The sequence below is a fragment of the Terrapene carolina genome, unplaced genomic scaffold, assembly GCF_002925995.2.
Source record: "Terrapene carolina triunguis isolate 2854851 unplaced genomic scaffold, T_m_triunguis-2.0 Scaffold58, whole genome shotgun sequence".
Taxonomy (NCBI): Eukaryota; Metazoa; Chordata; order Testudines; family Emydidae; genus Terrapene; species Terrapene triunguis.
In genome coordinates, this window is record NW_020664409.1 from 29,966,367 (window position 1) to 29,979,277 (window position 12,911).

The window sequence follows — 12,911 nt, forward strand, 5'->3', positions numbered from 1 at the left end:
CCTACATTTCTCCTAATCACTGGAGAGGTGATAAATAAGACAGTTTTTCAAAATCCCATAGCAGCTAGTCACACAGAGGGAGATTTTCAATGTCACACAGCAATTGAGAGCCCAACTCACATGGACTTTCAATGGGTGTTTGCTGCCTGGCTGCCCTTTAGAACTCTCTCCTATATTCTCTTTAAGTAGCAGAGGTAAATGTGTGAAATATGGCTGCGACTACAGTAAGTGTGTAGCAATACAGGTAGAATTGAAAAATTTCATGGGAAGAAAGAATGAGAAATCCTAGGACTGTCATAACAGTTACTTTTTAAATCTTATATTAGACTTTCACAATTCACAACAATTAGATGGGCTCCGTTTTTAAAAAGGTAATTGTAAAATGAAAACTTGAAGACCATGCCTTTAACATAGCTCTGGGACTTCCAGTCCATTAGTGAGACACAAGAAAAACACCAAAAGATCATCAGATTCAACACTCTGTGCAACAACGAGAACTAGTGTAACATTTTTTTTTCTGGTGACTGCTTTTTATTAGAGTAATTAAACTTCATTTTGCTGCAGGAACTGCACATTCTGCCATACTTATTGTATCTAAGAAGTTTCATAGGGTGACTAACATACCAATACCTCATGGTAAAAAGAGACCCAGAGCTTTAAGATAGGTAATAGATATTTTACCTAAGGAAAATGCCTAATCTTACAAAAAGTGCCATGAGATCTTTAATGTCTGGGCAAAGTAGTCTGGGATTTTGAAGTCTTAACCAAGATACTCTACCCACAGGAAACCATGGTACTTGGAGGATGTGGTGCTGTGCCAATCTTGCTAGTATATGAACTTGTGGTTCCAGGGAGGCTATTTTAAACTGGAGACTGAGACCACTAAGCTAATCCTCCAGATGTTTTACTTTCGAACTTCTATTTTAACGTGAAGCAGCTGTACTTTGTCTGTTTAATGGACTTTTGCAGGTTATTAGTGTGTAGCGTGAACCTTCTGGAAAAAATAAGCAAATGAGAAGGGACTGAATAATTCCATGGAAGAAGGCAGTTTCTTACTACTTTTCAACAATATAAGCTTCACTATACATTTTTAAAACAGGGCTTGGCAGTTTAGCTATAATCCGCATTAAGGACAACAGGAGTTACTTATTTAAATTCATGCATGCTGCTTTTGAGTTTTTAGTATGTGGACTTAGGGCATACGATCAACTAAATCCATGTAAATACAATGCATGGGGATAAGCAATGGTAATTCTATAACTGTCCTCAGGGACAAATGGATGAGACCCTAAAGAAGAAATGTTCATTCCTGAACAAATGAATCATGAATGGATTTTTATTTGCTCTATTAGTGAAATAAGGTTCCCAATGAAACTATTGCAAAGATGCCTGCAGGTGTTTCACTGCTTATGCATACTTGCCCCCTATTGCTTCATTACACAGGTTTTACTTCACTGCTAAGATTGCTGAGTAAATAGTATGTGTTCTCAGAAGCCAGCAAAAATTTGCACAACTGCCAAAAGTAACTCACTGATATCCAAAAAATGAGGGAGTAAATGTTAGTCTTGATAGTGGACTGCAGAATGAAGGTTGGCAATGGACACAGCATTACATAAGTTAGTTGCAAAACTTTGCACCAGCTATTTGAGCCGGTTTTATTGTTCCCTTTAAAAGGTAGCACATTTGCTTATATGACATCAAAAAGGTCCAGACTGGGCTGTTTGGGGCAAGAACCATCATTTACTACTTCTACAATGCCTAGCACAGTGAGATCCCTGGTTGAAGCATTTATATGCTATAGTGATATAAATAAGAATAAAGTTCAAAACCCTCCATTACCAAGTATTTGCCACTTACAGAAGAGTCATTAACTCCAAAGATGTCTCGCACATCCCTGACAGTGTGTTTGTTCTTCTTCCTCATAGTCTGAGTGTAGGTGTTGTACCTTCTTTGTACTGCGGCGGCTTGCGTGCGGGTCAGTGTGGACAGTAGGGCTTGCCCATCCTCTTCTTCAGCCCCCGAAATCAACGTAGATAGGCCCACATCTTGCAGCCATTCAGCTTCAAGTTCCCCCTCTGTGAAGGAGTGAGAGTGTTAACGTGCCTTGTATGGGGTGGGTCGGAGGTAGCACAGTTGGTTTAGTGTGGCAGCCTTTACCTCAGGAAGACTCAATTTCCAATCTGTCTTGGGCCACACAAGTAAGTAAAATTTACTTGTCAATCTTGAAAACAATCCCCAGCTTGGCTGTCTCTGCACAGAAGATGTTTAGGAGAAGAACAGCAGAAGAATGGTAATTCAAGCCCACTGAGGTGCATTAATACAGCATTGTGAAGAAGATAGCATAGTGCCTGCCCATAATTGCCTAGAAAATTCACTAAACAATAGCCCTCATTAAAGAAGATGAATGAAACCCCTTTCAGTCCCACATATGTCGTGTATGGATGCTGTCCTTTGACAAAGGAAGGCTGGGCAGTAATCCCCTCTAGTTTCACGATATCCTTTTGAGATGTGGTGACCAGTACTGCACAGGGTATTCCAGATGAGGCCACACCCTTGATTCATATACAGGCAACACAAACAAATATGTCAAAGAGGAAATGGACTAATTTTTTCTTTCAGAGCAAAAGAGCTAGTTAATGAGCTCTTTCTTAACATATTATTTTCTTTATAGCACACTTGCGTTTCCACATTTGCTCTAATTTTCCTTCCTGATGTACCAGAACCTGTACAATTGTGTCTATCAATCTGTAGACACAATTTACTGCACTTTGGCAGTTAGATGCACAAAGAAACAATTAAACAATTTATGTAAGAGCCATTGACCTTGTTGCTTAACTTGCTTACCTTTCCACAAGCCTCTAGAATCATAGAATATCAGGGTTGGAAGGGACCTCAGGAGGTCATCTAGTCCAACCCCCTGCTCAAAGCAGGACCAATCCCCAACTAAATCATCCCAGCCAGGGCTTTGTCAAGCCTGACCTTAAAAACCTCTAAGGAAGGAGATTTCACCACCTCCCTAGGTAACCCATTCCAGTGCTTCACCACCCTCCTACATAACTTAATCTCCCGGCTGTGTGTGTATGGCAGAGTGACCAATTTATTGATCCACTCCCTGTATTTGGTGTAACAGCTTACTTCCACAAATAGGACTAATGACTACTTCTTTTCCTCCTGCCTGAGTTTGGAGCTGATGATTCTCATGCTGTTCTCACTCCTCTTTTTGACAGTCTCTATTTTCATCTGCCTACATTGCTGCTCCATCTACATTCTCTCCTGTTCCAGTTTCATGATTAAATTCATCTTGGCTCTGGACCTGAAATGTTCTTTCCAAGAAAATGTTTGTAAACCAAGCTTGGCTTTCACAGTGCCAATGAAAAAATAATAGGGCTATCAAGGGATTAAAAAAATTACTCACAATTAATCGCACAATTAAATAAATTAATCGCGATTAATCACACAATTAATCCCACTGTTAAATAATAATAGCATACCGTTTATTTAAATATATTTGCATGTTTGCTACATTTTAAAATATATTGATTTCAATTACAACACAGACTACAAAGTGTACAGTGCTTACTTTATATTTATATTTGATTACAAGTATTTGCACCGTAAAAACCCAAAATAAATAGTATTTTTCAATCTCTATCATGAAAGTTGAACTTAGAAATATAGAATTAAGTACAAAAAAACTGCACTAAAAATAAAACAGTGTTAAATTTTAGAGCCTGCAGGTCCACTCAGTCCTACTTCTTGTTCAGCCAATCGCTCAGACAAACATGTTTGTTTACATTTGCAGGACATAATGCTGCCCGCTTCTTGTTTACAATGTCACCTGAAAATGAGAACAGGTGTTCTCATGGCACTGTTGTTGCCGGCGTCACAAGATATTTAAGTGCCAGATGCGCTAAAGATTCATATGTCCCTTAACCACCATTCCAGGGCACATGCGACCATGCTGATGACAGGTTCTGCTTGATAACAGTATAAAGCAGTGTGGACCGATGCATGTTCATTTTCATCATCTGAGTCAGATGCCACCAGCAGAAGGCAGATTTTCTTTTTTGGTGGTTTGGGTTTTGTAGTTTCCGCATGGGAGTGTTGCTCTTTTAAGACTTCTGAAAGCATGCTCCACACCTCGTTCCGCTCAGAATTTGGAAGGCACTTCAGATTCTTAAACCTGGGGTCGAGTGCTGTAGCTAGCTTTAGAAATCTCACATTGGTATCTTCTTTGCGTTTTGTCAAATCTACAGTGAAAGTGTGCTGGGTCATCAGGGCCGGCTTTAGGCCGATTCCTTGGAATCGGGCCCCGCGCCCAAGAGGGCCCCACGCCTTAGGCGCCTTTTAAATTTTTTTTACTCACCCGGAGGCAGTCCAGGTCTTTGGTGGCACTTCGGCGGCGGGGGGTCCTTCACTTGCTCCGGGTCTTCGGCGGCATTTCGGCGGCAGGGGGTCCTTCAGTGCCGTGGAAGTCCTGGAGCGAGTGAAGGACCCCTGGCCGCCGAAGTGCCGCCGAAGACCCAGACTATCACCGGGTATTCCAATCGGGCCCCGCAGTTCCTAAAGGCGGCCCTCTGGGTCATCATCCAAGACTGCTATAACATGAAATATATGGCAGAATGTGGGTAAAACAGAGCAGGGGACATACAATTCTCCCCCAAGGAGTTCAGTCACAAAATTTAATTAACGCATTATTTTTTTAACATGCGTCATCAGTATGGAAGCATGTCCTCTGCAATGGTGGCTGAGGCGTGAAGGGGCATATGAAGGTTTAGCATATCTGGCATGTAAATACCTTGCAATGCCAGGTACAAAAGTGCCATGTAAATGCCTGTTCTCACTTTCTGGTGAAATTGTAAATAAGAAGCGAGCAGTATTATCTCCTGTAAATGTAAACAAAGTTGTTTGTCTTAGCGATTGGCTGAACAAGAAGTAGGACTGAGTGGACTTGTAGGCTCTGAAGTTTTACATTGTTTTGTTTTTGAGTGCAGTTATATAACAAAAATAATCTACATTTGTAAATTGCACTTTCACGACAAAGAGATTGCACTACCATACTTGTATGAGGTGAATTGAAAAATACTATTTCTTTTGTTTATCATTTTTACAGTGAAAATATTTATAATAAAAAATAATATATACTTTGATTTCAATTACAACGCAGAATACAATATATATGAAAATGTAGAAAAAAATAAAAAATATGTAATAAATTTCAATTGGTATTCTATTAACAGTGCAATTAAAACTGATTAATCACGATTAATTTTAAAATTGCAATTTATTATTTTGAATTAATCATGTGAGTTAACTGCGATTAATCAACAGCCCTAAAAATAGTAAAATGGGGTGTGAGCATGGTCAAAAAGATATTCTGCTTAGATGTCACCAAGAGGTTGGTGGATAGTTTTCCTCATCATTTGTCCAGCTGTAGTACTTACAAACAAGAGCTAAGTAGGAATGACAAAACCAAAGGATGATTGAACAAGAGTGAAACTATTTTATAGAAGCAATTACTGCATAAAATGATTCAAACATGTTTTAGCTAAATGGTCTTAGTTAAGGACTAGGAACCATTTTTAGTTTTGTTTTAAAGTTATTTTCACACAGTATAATCCTCTGGTTTCTATTTAGAAATCAGTGTCTAGATACCCTGACAGGGAGCCAGAATCCTCAATATTCAACTCCCCTTTTCTTTCAGAGAGTATTAGGGAAGAGATGTTTCTTCTTAAGGCTCATGACAATGTCCATCTCAACTTTTCCTAAATTCTCATGCCACTCTTTAAGAATTCAGCTTTGCCCAAGTGTCTCTGCTCAGCTCAGGTGCAGCTCTGAAATGAACCTATAGAGTTGCCCCAGTTCTCAAAAATGCAAAGAACCTGCATTTTGGTTCCTCCTGTGATTCCATGCTTTCCAATTCCATGGCACACAGCCATATGCCTAAATACCTCACACCTTATTGCTGATGGGATGACAAACTTGCAGCCAGGGGCCTCCCTGTACCCGTTGGGGAGGCTACAGCTCAGCCCTCTGTGATGTCACTAATGTGTTCATTGCTTGCCCCACTTCTTCAACCCCGTATCTCTCAAGATGAATTCTCTTGCCCTTGGTTACTAATGTCAATAGTATGAAAGTTCTCTGATCTTTCTGAAAACACATGATCATGAGAGAAGGATTATTTTGTCTCTAATAATATTTACGTTGGGCACGATTTTCCCTTCACTTCCTCCTCAAACCATCTGTTCTCTTCCTCTCCCATTTTCCTCAAAGATGTATCAAAAGATTTTTATTATTTTTAATGAATTTCCACACTGGTTTTCTTGTGTTTTGGATCATTAGTAAGTAGTACTGGTATTATCTAAATTTGATTTATAATTATAACTGAGTATTCAAAGACTTTTGGTCCAATACCAAATATTTTCCTAATGCTCAGTAGTTAGAATGAGCACTTCCTCACTGAACATGTTTCTGAAAGCAACAATATTCAGGACACATAGAAGTAACTGCAGTGTAGAAATGTATTGGATTTTACCCTGCAATTTCATTTTTAATTCAGAGCAGAGGGGACCAAAAAAACCAAAAACCAATGAACGTAATCAGACAAACGATAAACCTGAGAATGCAGAATAATCTATATAGTTGTGAATGTTTCGGTTAACAGCAGTGTACTGTGATGTTTCTGAGAATAAGGATAATTGGTAACAGCTCAGATATTCCCTAGACTCCACAAAGGTTCAGGTACCTAAAGAGTGCAATTAAATTGCATTGAATGTGGCGGTAAGCCAGTAACATCCTAATTCTCACTAAAAGTTGAATTGAAAGAACACAGTAGTGCTTTTAAAATATAACCCTAGATGTTATGTCAGCTCAGGCTTCTGATAGAGTAGTACAGTTTGCTTTTGGATTGTAACAGACTTGTGTAATAATAACAGACATGTAAAATATCAAACACTCCCCCATCTCAATTTTCAATTTTCAAATATATTAGGAAAAAGACCAGGGGTAATTTATTTTGAGATGGCATAGAAAAGTGGTAACATATTCAGTATGGTTCATATTAGTGATGGGTGAATTTCAAAAAGTTTTGAAGTTTGGATGATATGAGTATCCAAAAATACAGATCCAAACAATCTCTCTTAGGTTTAGATGTTGATTTGGAAGTCTTATAAAAACAAGCCCTCACAATGATACATCTGAATGATATCCAGATTGAAAATGGTTAAATAAACCTCTTTTTCTGGGTGTTACACAACTTTCTCTTCAGGTCGTAGCTAAAACAAGGAAGAGGACACACGCAAGAAATTAAAAGAAAACCAAAAAAAGATTAATTGGACTTCTTCTAGTCCTCAAATAGATTCAGTTTTGGTTTGTTTCATGTTTGGGGATGAAGTTTTGTTTAAACTCCTCTCTTAGCTGCACCATTTCATTTATCTCCTCTCTCTTACTGAAACATGGGTAAGATCAATTCAGAAAAATCTTCTCCAGAAATCAGAGTGCCAAATTCCTGAAAAGACAACATTGAGTAAGTCTCTCTCTATATCTATATCAAGAACTTACTTTGTGTTGACTGTTAAATTCAGAAATGGAGCTCCCATGGACATAGTATCATTTTGGCACGTTTGTGATTCTTGACTAATACTATTGATGGGTGGGCCCAAGCCAACCCTCCAGATGTGAATACCTCTGGACTTTAAAGGAAATCAGCATTCCAACCCACATTTTGTGGCTCAAGCCCATCTGTACATTAATTACATCCATGCTGGGAGTTTGGAGGAGTGGAGATCAGGACATCAGTGAAAGAATTTAGTCAAAGTAAAATATGGGAGGACAAGTTTGGAATTTGTATGCTCACCATCAGCTGGTTTAACTTCTAATAGTGTTTGTTCTTCTTGTCCTTGTTCACTGTTTTCTTTGATACTTTCCACTTCACACCAGAAATCCTCCATCGAGGTGCTATCCACGGAGGCCTGGGAATTGGAACGGCTGAACATGGGATGACGTAAGGACTCATTGGAAAGCATCCTGTTAATTCTTCGGCACTGAGGGAGGGATTTTCTGGAAGAAGATAATGATCAAAAATGGAAACACTGTATCTTTTTTTTTCTGAAGTTCTATCTTCTAACACAAAGATGAAACTTACAGTCAATGCATCAACTCACTCTGTTTTGAGGTGGGCAGTGGACATAATGGTGGAAACAAAGGACAGAATGAAGGTAGTCTTCTCTCTGAATTTTCTCATTTCACAGTTTCAGTCACAATCTTAGGGTTACCTTTGTCATCATTTTGTTTTTTTGATTTAATAAAAATATTTTTTTATATTGTGAAGTGCTGATTATTAGCAGTGGACTGGGCACTGGACTGGGACTCAGGAGACCTGGCTTCTCTTCCCAACTCTGTCACTGCTCTACTGTGTGACCTTGAGCAAGTTACTTTACTTCTTTGTGTTTCAATTTCCCCTTCCCACTTTACTCTGTCTGGTCTGTTTTGCTCCTAAATTTTTCCAGGCAGAGACTGTCTTATACTATATGTGTATATGTTCTGTATGTCTACTATATGCCCAATGAGTGTATGATCTTAGTTGGGCCTTTCTGCATGATTGTAATACACACAATACTAAGTGTGCAATGGGATTTGGAGAAAGGGTCCTAGTGGCATGGAGAAGTGTCCCAGGAACTGGAGAAGAAGCGTCTGTCACAGGGCCATCCAGTCCTCACCTACTTGAATTAACAGAAATACAATTTCTCTTTCTCTTCCTTTTCAGTGTTCCATGATTCTGGCCAACAACCCCTTATTCAAACCCACAGACATCTCACTCCATAAAAATGTATTTCCCTTTTCAGGGTTCCCTGTCCCATCACTGTTTTCATGGTGGATTTATAAATAAAATGATTTAATGCCAAAGAATTAACTTATTCTTTCCCTCTTGTGTAGTTGTTCTGAGCTGAGGTGCTGACTGTTTCTCTGAGAATGCCGGAGCACTCCTTGATCATTTGGGTGGTCTAAGCCGATTAGTGCTGCAGCCCAGAGCTGAGCTCAAGGCTAGGGATCAGCAGTGGAAACAATGGAACAACAAATTCCAGCTGTGGACATGATCAGTGCTTATACAAGGCAAAGCAGAACTGCTGTCCCATTTCTCTCTTTGATTATGGAATGGCAAATGGCATGCTTGCCAAACATGCCCATTTACCACTAGCCAGATGATAAGGAAGGAATTTAAGCTTTTAAATGGGTTGAGAAAATATTTCCAAAAAGCAGAAAAAAATATGATTCTGATAAATGCGCTTTTGGAAGAGCAAAGTTGTAGTCAGTGTTTCCACATATTTTCTCATGAACTGCTAGTGGTTTAAACATACAGGGACCATTATTGTTTTAATAAGGGCAAGGCACAATCAAGAAAATACAAGGGGAATTCAGGACATCAAAGTGGTTAAAGCTATTTGAGTGATTTCCATGGAGTTTGTCCATTGGAGAGACCAGAGCATCTCAATTGGCTTCGGGTCATAAAACCTCAGATGACTGAGTCACCAGTGAAATCATCATATGGCTCTGTGTGGAAACTGTTATCCCTGTTATTTCCAAAGTCACCCTCTCCTCCCCCGCCCCCATGCATCGGCAAGAAACACAAAAATGTAAATAAATCCCAGAGTCTTTAAGAGCCATGTGGCAATAGCTCACAGAGAGCTCTAATAAAGTTTTAGTTATTAAAATAAAACACACCATAGCCAATGCGAGTATCTGGAGGGGGAGGCAGTGTTTGCTAGTCAAATTGATACAACAACTACTAATGTTTCTGATCTGATGTTCTCAAAGTTAATACAGAACATAAATCAGATGAAAGGTGCACTTCTATAGTGACTAAACCAAGATTGGGGCTCCGTTGTACTCGGCATTGCAGAGTTGTGCTCCAAAGAGCTTACGATACAGCAGTTGTTCTTAGCCAGGTGCTACAATGCCCAGGGTGGTGTTAGGAAGCTGTGACCACTTTACCCTACCCAGAGTGTTAAATAGGAGAGGGTTCCCAGCTGAATGAGGGGACAGGTCCCCGTATAGAAAAATTTGAGAACAACTAATCTAAATAGACAAGATAGACAAAGGTTAGGAGAAATAATTATTGTCTCTATTTTACAGACAGGCAACTAAGGCCTGGATAGATAAAGTGACTTGCCTAGGGTCACACATGAAGTCTGTAGCAGAGCCAGGAACTGAAACCAGATGTTAAGAATCCCAGTCTAGCATTTTTATTACAAGACATCTTTCCCTTCTCTGTAATTAAAATGCAAGTGAAGATTCTTGTTTAAAAAGAGCTTCTGCATGACACCATTTCAAAGAACAGTATCTTTGTTATAAACCTTTGTCAAAAATCAAGCACACATATCAGGTCAGAATTCCTTTAACAACAGTCATTAAAATGAATGCTCCTTTCATTCTTGCAATCAAATCTATGTTGAAGAGGCAGCAGAACATGTTCCCAGATAACATAACTGGCTGGATTGGACTGTCTTTTAGTCATTGTCAGGGAATTCAAACATTTCCTGCCTTCCCAGTGCGTGGAATACTGACCATGACCCTTGCACTCCTGGAGCATCATCCAGTCTGATCTCTGGGCTCTGACTCCTTCAGCACTCAGCTAACTCAAACTGGGGCCTTACATCACCATATTAGGAAGAATCTGTACAGAGTTGGCGGTTTCAACAGCAGCTAATATGGTATTTTGTAACATTACCATACAAAAAACTAAATGCAAAACAGATGAGTAGCATGCCAACATCTAATGTGACAACCAACATTTACCAAATACTTCCAAGGTTACGGAGTAATTAACATATATTCAGAACATTAAAAGTACAGAACAAATTTTGAATATCAGAAGAACAGTCTCCCAGGAGTTGCATATTTGAGCTTTGTTATCTCATCTCAGATTAAATCACGCTGTGTAAGATTCACATCACGAGAAATATTAGGCAGTGATACATGCATCTTATTGGTATACAACAGAAGTTTGCTTCCAGGTGGTCTGGTTCGCACATTATTCTGATGCTTGCTATTAAGAGCATGTGTATTCAAGTAGACTTCCAGCTGCCATACTATGTGGACCTTTGGTCCTGGAGGAAGTGTTTTTGCCTGTAAGTGACAGCAGTGTTTGTCTGCATTTCCTTCTAGCAAATGTTTTTCAAAACAGTTTCAGAAAAAATATCCCAGGAGAAGCAAAGCAGGTCTATATTCTTCATCACTTTTAACTCACTCTTGAAAGACACTGACCGAGCACTGACTCAGCACACTGGATGTGAGTGTTCCCAGATAACAGCTCAGCTGAGGCTAAGTCACCAGGGAACAATGGAAACAGACATCCTACCCTTCAGCAGGGCCGGCTCCAGCTTTTTTGCCACCCCAAGCGGCGAAGGAAAAAAAAACCCGATTGAGCTGCCGCCAAAGTGCCGCCGGAGAGGACAAGAGGGAGTGAAGGACCCGCCGCTGAATTGCTGCCGAAGACCCGGACGTGCCGCCTCAACAACGGACGGACTGCCGCCCCTTTCTATTGGCCGCCCCAGGCACCTGCTTCCTTCGCTGGTGCCTGGAGCCGGCCCTGCCCTTCAGCCACTTTCTTCACTCAACGGGGCCAGGTTTTTTATTTTTCTTGCTGGCTATTAGGCCACTAAACTACTGAGCTGATCCTGTTGCTCTTTAAGAAACACTTGAAAAGAAGTAATGATACAGGAGTAGCAATAGTAAAGTTTAAGCTTCATCTATCTTAGTTACCCTCTCTTCCTTTCCCAATTTTTTACAGGCAGGCATGAGTTGATCAGATAACAGTCTGACCAAAAATTAAGAGGAGAAGCTCATACCCAGATTTTCTAGACAGGAGTAAAGACAAATGCAGAAAATGCTGGGAGAGAGAAATGAGGTTTCAAACATCAAACAAATACTGCAGTGCGTGACTAAAATGGATGAAATAGTTTTCAGGGTTGGGATTTACAAAGCTTGCAAAAGGCAATGAAGATGGTAAAAGAGCGACAGTGAAAGAACTTGCTGCAAGGCCGCGCTCTCACTCATCATTGATTACAGAAGAAAGGATTAATTGCCAGTAATGAGAAATATGATGGTATCATGTTAAAAGTTTTCCACTGAAAACACTTTTGCAAGGAAGCAGGATATTTCCATAGAATACAAGGGAACTGACAGTTACCTTCTAACAATGAAGTAATGTAATGGTGAATCAGACCTTCTATATGTACATTTTATTTTCTCTCTGTAGGAAACCAATGTACAATTTAGAATTTGATAACACATTGATTTTGATACTGCTCAGCCAATCCAATAAGCAGCTCTTTTCACAGAAAAGATAAATCAAAAGGGCTAGTTTTGGTGACACCTAATTATTGTTTGGCGGCTGAGAAATGATAGGTCAATGATTGTGTTTTCAATTTAATTAAGTGATGGGTGGTGAAGAATCTATAAAACAGAAGGAGAGCAATGAAAACACCTTGTATTCAAAAGTTGCATTTAAACCGTATACAGGCAGAAAAGAGAGGGGACATTCTTCTTGTGTGGTTGTAAAGATTACTGTAGCATCAGGATCTCTTGTCGCGTGCAGTATTCACCAATGTTGTGTCTGAGTAGCTAGACACAATGTGCCTTCAATGGCACAAAAAATGCTGTAGAGTAATGTTGAATCTGGCCCCAAAACGCTTCATGCCTGAATTTTTGACACATGCACAAAAATGCATTTCTGCCCCCTCAGCCCTCTCTAACTGCCTGGTTGTTATTTTTTTAAAGCTTTGTAGTGGGCACTTAAAATCATAAGAGACTTTCCCTTGTGAATTGTGAACCAACTTCATTATAAGCTGTTAGAAAGCTGACATTTCTTTACCAGTTTCATTTAAAATCTACTTTGAGAGACATTTTTCAAG

General features: G+C 39.6%; 1 protein-coding gene across 2 annotated transcripts in view; it reads right to left on the bottom strand.

The window, feature by feature from the left end:
* ARHGAP28 (Rho GTPase activating protein 28) overlaps positions 1–12,911 on the bottom strand; it is a 90,090-nt gene that overhangs the window by 30,964 nt on the left and 46,215 nt on the right. For both annotated transcript variants that reach the window (XM_026661222.1, XM_026661217.1), the window contains exons 2-3: positions 7,856–8,058; positions 1,858–2,075 (exon numbers count right to left, since the gene is read on the bottom strand). In XM_026661222.1, coding sequence (XP_026517007.1) covers positions 1,858–2,075; positions 7,856–8,058 — 421 coding nt within the window. The remainder of the gene's footprint in view (positions 1–1,857; positions 2,076–7,855; positions 8,059–12,911) is intronic.